Source organism: Priapulus caudatus, unplaced genomic scaffold (assembly GCF_000485595.1).
Source record: "Priapulus caudatus unplaced genomic scaffold, Priapulus_caudatus-5.0.1 Scaffold1227, whole genome shotgun sequence".
In the NCBI taxonomy this organism is placed as follows: domain Eukaryota; kingdom Metazoa; phylum Priapulida; class Priapulimorpha; order Priapulimorphida; family Priapulidae; genus Priapulus; species Priapulus caudatus.
The window spans coordinates 37,151-42,996 of NW_014578288.1; the positions used below are offsets into that span (position 1 = coordinate 37,151).

At 50.1% G+C, this 5,846-nt stretch overlaps 1 protein-coding gene across 2 annotated transcripts in view; it reads left to right on the forward strand.

Annotated features, from left to right (window-relative positions):
* The first annotated feature begins 131 nt into the window (after positions 1-131).
* The window catches only part of LOC106815884 (cadherin EGF LAG seven-pass G-type receptor 1-like), a 15,983-nt gene continuing 10,268 nt past the window's right edge, over positions 132-5,846 (forward strand). Inside the window, exons 1-6 of one of the 2 annotated variants that reach the window (XM_014820408.1) lie at positions 132-249; positions 506-591; positions 924-1,092; positions 1,469-1,558; positions 1,893-2,172; positions 2,684-2,980. In XM_014820408.1, coding sequence (XP_014675894.1) covers positions 145-249; positions 506-591; positions 924-1,092; positions 1,469-1,558; positions 1,893-2,172; positions 2,684-2,980 — 1,027 coding nt within the window. In that variant the 5' untranslated portion in view covers positions 132-144. The remainder of the gene's footprint in view (positions 250-505; positions 592-923; positions 1,093-1,468; positions 1,559-1,892; positions 2,173-2,683; positions 2,981-5,846) is intronic. The other variant, XM_014820409.1, reaches the window with a different exon arrangement.

The window sequence follows — 5,846 nt, forward strand, 5'->3', positions numbered from 1 at the left end:
TAAATAATTATACAATAAATATAAATAATAATTACACGACTGATAAATTACCGATACTAAGCATATGCATGCATCTGTGTATGTTACCAGTGATGTTTCCTATATATAGGGTTGCATTGCATTCGACGGTTATAGCTAATAAAAATGGGTTTTTATACGTTGTATTTTATTTTCTGTCGCAGTTGCTGGCTGTCTACCGAGGACAGCCTGATCTGGAGCTTTGTGGGGCCAGTCTGTGCCATTGTAGCTGTGAGTATTTGCCTTATAGAAACCCACAGTAGTGCCAGCAGTTACGTAAAATTGTGTACTTAACTCTAAACTTCATTTTCCGTGAAATCACTATAAATCGCCAAAAATATGTTTTGTGAAGCCGATCACACTTCCAGCACTTAGACTGATACAAAAGATGTATCGCAAATAGGAGCAAAGACTTGGCCTGGCTAGTGTGGCGTAGCTAAACGTATGCTCATGGTACCCCTGACTTCATGTTCTGTCCATGTTTCAGATGAACATCGTCACGTTGATCCTGGCAATGCAGGTGATGTTGAAGTCAACCAAGACAGACATGGAGTACCAGTTCAGCATTGTTAGGTATGCCGTGTATGCCATGCAACTATCACACCTCCTTAACATCATATATTGCTAATAACGGGACTGATGTACACGCCATTGTTAGTTAGGGTCAGGGCTGCATGCGTATGCCATGCAACTATTACATCCCCTTAACAGCATATATTACTTATAATGTAATTGATGTTTTACATTATTGTTAGTTAGGGTTAGGGATGCATATGCCACGCAAATATCACATCCCATTTACTTCATGTACCACTAATAATGTAACTGATATACACATCAATGTTATAGTAAGGCTCTAGGCTGCGTATGCCATGCAACTATTCTCCTCTCCTGTTTCTCCGTAGGACTGGTCTGAAGCTCGGCGTGATCCTGCTTCCGTTGCTAGGGACGACGATGGCGTTCGGCCTCCTCGCCGTGAACCGCAACATCAACACGTTCCACTATCTGTTTGCGATCTTCACGCTCTTCCAGGGATTGTCCATCCTCATCTTCCACTGCCTCTTCAACAAGCGGGTAAGCGACACATAGTGATCGGACTTCGGTACAGCGAGGCAAAGATAAGACTTGCGTGTGCGCGTGACGAGCGTAGGTGGTGGTCACCGAACAACGTGTTAGCTTCTACGTCAGATAAAGTTCTGGGGGGGGGTCATTGTCAGAAACATGATAAGTACATTACAAAGTTCTGGGGGGTCGTTGTCAGAAACATGAGTACATTACAAAGTTCTGGGGGGTCGTTGTCAGAAACGTGATGAGTGTCGTCACTTAAGCTTTAAGGTTGCGCACATGCCATGTGGTCGGTAATGGAGTTTCGATGTTTCGATGTTTCGCGTGGCGCGTTGTCGCGGCAACGCGGGTTTCATGGTCACTTGTTTTGGTTTGCGTCGCTCAGGTACGAGTGGAGCTGAGCAGACAATGGGCGCGCTGCCGCGGTCAGGAGGAGGAGTTTGATGACGTATCTCCCACGGGAAGCAGAGCGCAGGTATACTCTAGCTCTCGCTTGATTAGTTGAGATTTCTCTTTCGCTCTCTCTTCTTTTTCTCTCTTTCTTTTCTCTCTCTCTCTCTCTCTCTCTCGGCCCTAAGTTAGGCCACTAATATTCCCCTAATGTGGCCCTAAATAGGCCACTTCCTCCTCTCTTCCCCTCTTTTTCTGATTCCAAGCAAAATACCTGAAGATTTTTACCAATTCACCTCTTTATTTGTGCCGTCAGACTTACGTCGATCACTCTCTCTCGACCGCTCCATAACTTTGTGTTTATGGCGTCAGACATCCGTCGACCGCTTCGTAACTTTTTTCGTTGTTTTTCCCGCCAGCAGAGGTCAGCACTCGCGTACCACAACCACGCGCTCGACGGTCTGCAGCGAATCAACATCGGCGTCTCGACGACGTCAACGACGAGTCACTCGACGGGAAAGACAGAGAGCCTCACGCGGCTGTACCGGCCCGACGGTGGCGCCACCTTCGGGCGCAGCACGAGCACCAGCACGTCCGGTCAGCTGCCGAGCGTTGCTGAGCGTCGCGAGCGGCCTCCAGGGGGCGCCGGCGGCGGAGGCGCGCTCGTCTACCAGAACAACAACGTGTCGGCTTTCCACAGTGAGTGCTAGATGTGTAGTGACAATACGTATTGTATAGTATTGATATATACTGCATGTTGTGTAGTAACGTTACCTGTTATGTTGTGATGATGACATGTCGGTTTTCCACAGTGAGTGTTAGATGTTACCCTAGTGATAATGCCTCTACTACTATACTATAGTGAATAGTATATGCCTCATATAGTGAATGCCTCATAAGGAATCTCATAGTGAGTGTTATTCGCCTGTGCCATATCTCTTACCATTACGATTTCTCACCTACATCGCACCTGTCACCTGTGATTTCTCACCTACATCGCACCTGTCACCTGTGATTTCTCACCTACATCACACCTGTCACCTGTGATTTCTCACCTGCGTCGTTAACCCTGTCTGCTGTAGATGCGGACACAGATAAGGTGTGTCACCCTACCCACCTACATCATACCTGTCACCTGTGATTTCTCACCTACATCGCACCTGTCACCTGTGATTTCTCACCCGGGGTCGTCAACCTTTGTCTGCTGTAGATGCGGACACAGGTGAGGTGTGTCACCCCAAGCAGCAGCGCAATCGTCACCACGCCGTGCCCGAGTCTGACAGCGAACTCTCCGACGCTGACCTGGAACTCGCCTCCTCCCACTCGTCCGACGAGGAGGAGGAGGAGGAGGGGGAGGGGGTCGTCGAGGAGAAGCCAAAGAACGACTGGAAGAACATCCCGACGAAGCCGGGCGTGGCGGCGGGGTCAGGCGAGGTCGGCCCGGGCCAGCTCGCGCGGATGTACGGTGGCCCCACCTACAGTCCTGCTCACAGCACGCCGAACACGGGTAAGTGTGTAGTGTAGGGGGAGCCACGCTGACGCAATCAAATTAATAATGCTAATTAGTGCTAACGTTAATATTTAGTTGTAAATTAATAGTTGTCAGTTTAATAGTAGTGGTAGTGGTAGTAGTGGTAGTGAGTGGTGGGACTGGACACAGTGCCGAAACACAACATCAGTGGTTCTGTGATTCCCAAGTACAACAACTACCCGCGCAACCCAGACATGTTTGACAAGTCTACCAGCATAGACCTACCGCGGCCGAAGAAATACGACACAGCGAAGAATGGTAAGAGCTTCGGATCGCGCGGAAGGGCTAGACAATTGGGAAGTTGAACGATCAAATTCTTTTGTTTTAATTTCAAGGAGTATGTGATTTCAATGAACGCTGTGATCGCGTGGAATAGGCCTAGCCGATCGGGAAGTTGGACGATCAAATTAATTTTGTAAAAAAACATGGCGTAGGGGATTTGAGTAAACATTACGATGACGGTAAGGTGTAGGCAGTGCTTTCTAGGAGCATGAAGGAGGAAATATCGGTGATATTTTATTGTTAGAATAGCGTCCGAATTCCGACCGTAAACTCGGGACTGTAGATATTGATACATAATACCATCGGGAGCCCAATATAAGAATAGTTCCATATAATAATAGTTCCATAAGTAAATAATAGTTGGCAGTAGTGCGAAACGTTAGCAGCAGTGAGCTCTTGCCATTCGGTAGTGGAACGGCCCCCTGTCGTCATCTTTGTTAAATTAAAAATCGCAGTAACCATCACAGTAACCGATCGCCAACGTCAAAGTGCCCCTGGGGTTTAGTCCGGCGCCGCGACCCCACACCGCGCCCTCACCCTCACTATCCTTTCCTTCGTCGGCAGACTACGTCGACGAGGCGGTCGTGTTCTACGCGCTGTACCGCACGCTCGGCAGCCTGTTGCCGCGTCGCTACGACGACAGCGTGCGCATCGCCGCGGCGACCGACGTCGTCATCAACAGCCCCGTCGTGTCGCTGGTGTTGCATGATGGGAACGCGCACGTGCGCGGCGTCCTCGCCGAACCCGTCGTCATCGACTTCCAGCTGCTGCAGACGGAGAACCGGACGAGCGCGCAGTGGCGTCTACTGGCACCCTGCCAGCAATAAACGGTGAGTCCTGGCACCCTGCCCAGCAATAAACGGTGAGTCCTGGCACCCTGCCAGCAGTAAACGGTGAGTCCTGGCACCCTGCCAGCAATAAACGGTGAGTCCTGGCACCTGCCGCAATAAAACGGTGATCCTGGACCCTGACCAGCAATAAACGTAGTCCTGCACCCTGCAGCAATAAACGGTGAAGTCCCTGGCCACCTGCCAGCAATACGGTGAAGCCTGGCACCGTGCCAGAATAAAACGGTGAGTCTGGCACGCCCTGCAGCAATAAACGGTGAGTCCCTGGGCACCCTGCCAGCCATAAACGGTGGAAGTCCTCGGCACCTGCAGCAAAAAAACGTGCAGTCCTGGCACCCTGCAGCAATAAAACTGGTGCGTACTGGCACCCTCCCCCCCATGACCAGCAATAAGCGTGTGAGTCCTGGCACCCTGCAGCAATGCAACGGTGAGTTCCTGGCACCCTCCAAGCAGTTACACGGTGAGTCCTGGCACCCTCCAGCAATAAACGGTGAGTCCCTGGCACCCTGCCAGCAATAAACGGTGAGTCCTGCACCCTGCCAGCAATAACACACGGGTGAGTACTGGCGCATCCTGTACCAGCAATGAACGGTGATGTCCCTGCACCCTGCCAGAGCAATACACGGTGGAGTCCTGGCACCGCCAGCAATACACGGTAGTCCTGGCACCCATGCCAGCAGTACGACGGTGTAGTCCTGGGCACCCTGCAGCAATACACGGTGAGTCTTGGCACCCTGCCAGCACTACACGGTGATCTCCGGCACCTGCCAGCAATAAAACGGTGATGTACTGGCCCGTCTGCCAGCAATTAAACGGTGAGTCCTGCACCTGCCAGCAAATAAGCGGTGAAGTCTGAGCACCCTGCCAGCAGTAAGACGGTGGTCTTGGTCGCTGCCAGCAATAACGGGAAGTCTGGCACCCTGCCACAGTAAACGGTGAGTTTGGGATCCTGCCAGCAAATAAGCGTGAGTCCTGTACTCCTGCACCCTGCCAGCAATAACGGTGAGTCCGCACTGCAGGGTGTGCAGCATATATAGTGGAGATCGGAATAAGTAGCGAGTTTGTCGAATTGTGGTGTCTGTTGAGATAGAGTTACGTGGTGATTGAGAATAAGGAGTCCAACTAGCGAAGATGTATACAGTGTCAGGGTGACTCAGGTTATTCTTTACAGAGCGCTGGGAGAATGGTCCGACAAGTGGCAATGCCGTGACGGAGACTAGGAACGCCACGCCGTTCGTTGTTCCTCTAATACACCTCTAGCATCTACGCCCGTCATCATGGCGTGTCAGCCATAGAGGTGAGCCATCTGATTAATAATGTAATTACCGGTCTCTTAGACTACCAACTGTCTCGCGCAGTCTCCCCATCACTCCGCCCGCCACTTGTTGTCTCCGACGTAGCTTGTCATATTCGATCATTTAATGTGCTTTATGTCATGGTAGTTGGCAGACGAGAAGTTCCATAGCAAAGGAGTAAACAGATACACGAGAGATAATGATATTGAAATTGGTGTGGATTAAGTTATTCTCATGCCTGATAATATCAGGAGTAGAGATAATATAGGATATCCTATATTAGTTCTTATCTCTGGATAATATGTAATAATTTGGGGGTACGGTTACACATGCTAAAATCTGTTTTCAACTCTCTTTTCTCATCTTATTCCTGTCATAGTACGAGAGAGCGACGAGGTCTAGCTCGAAAAATACATA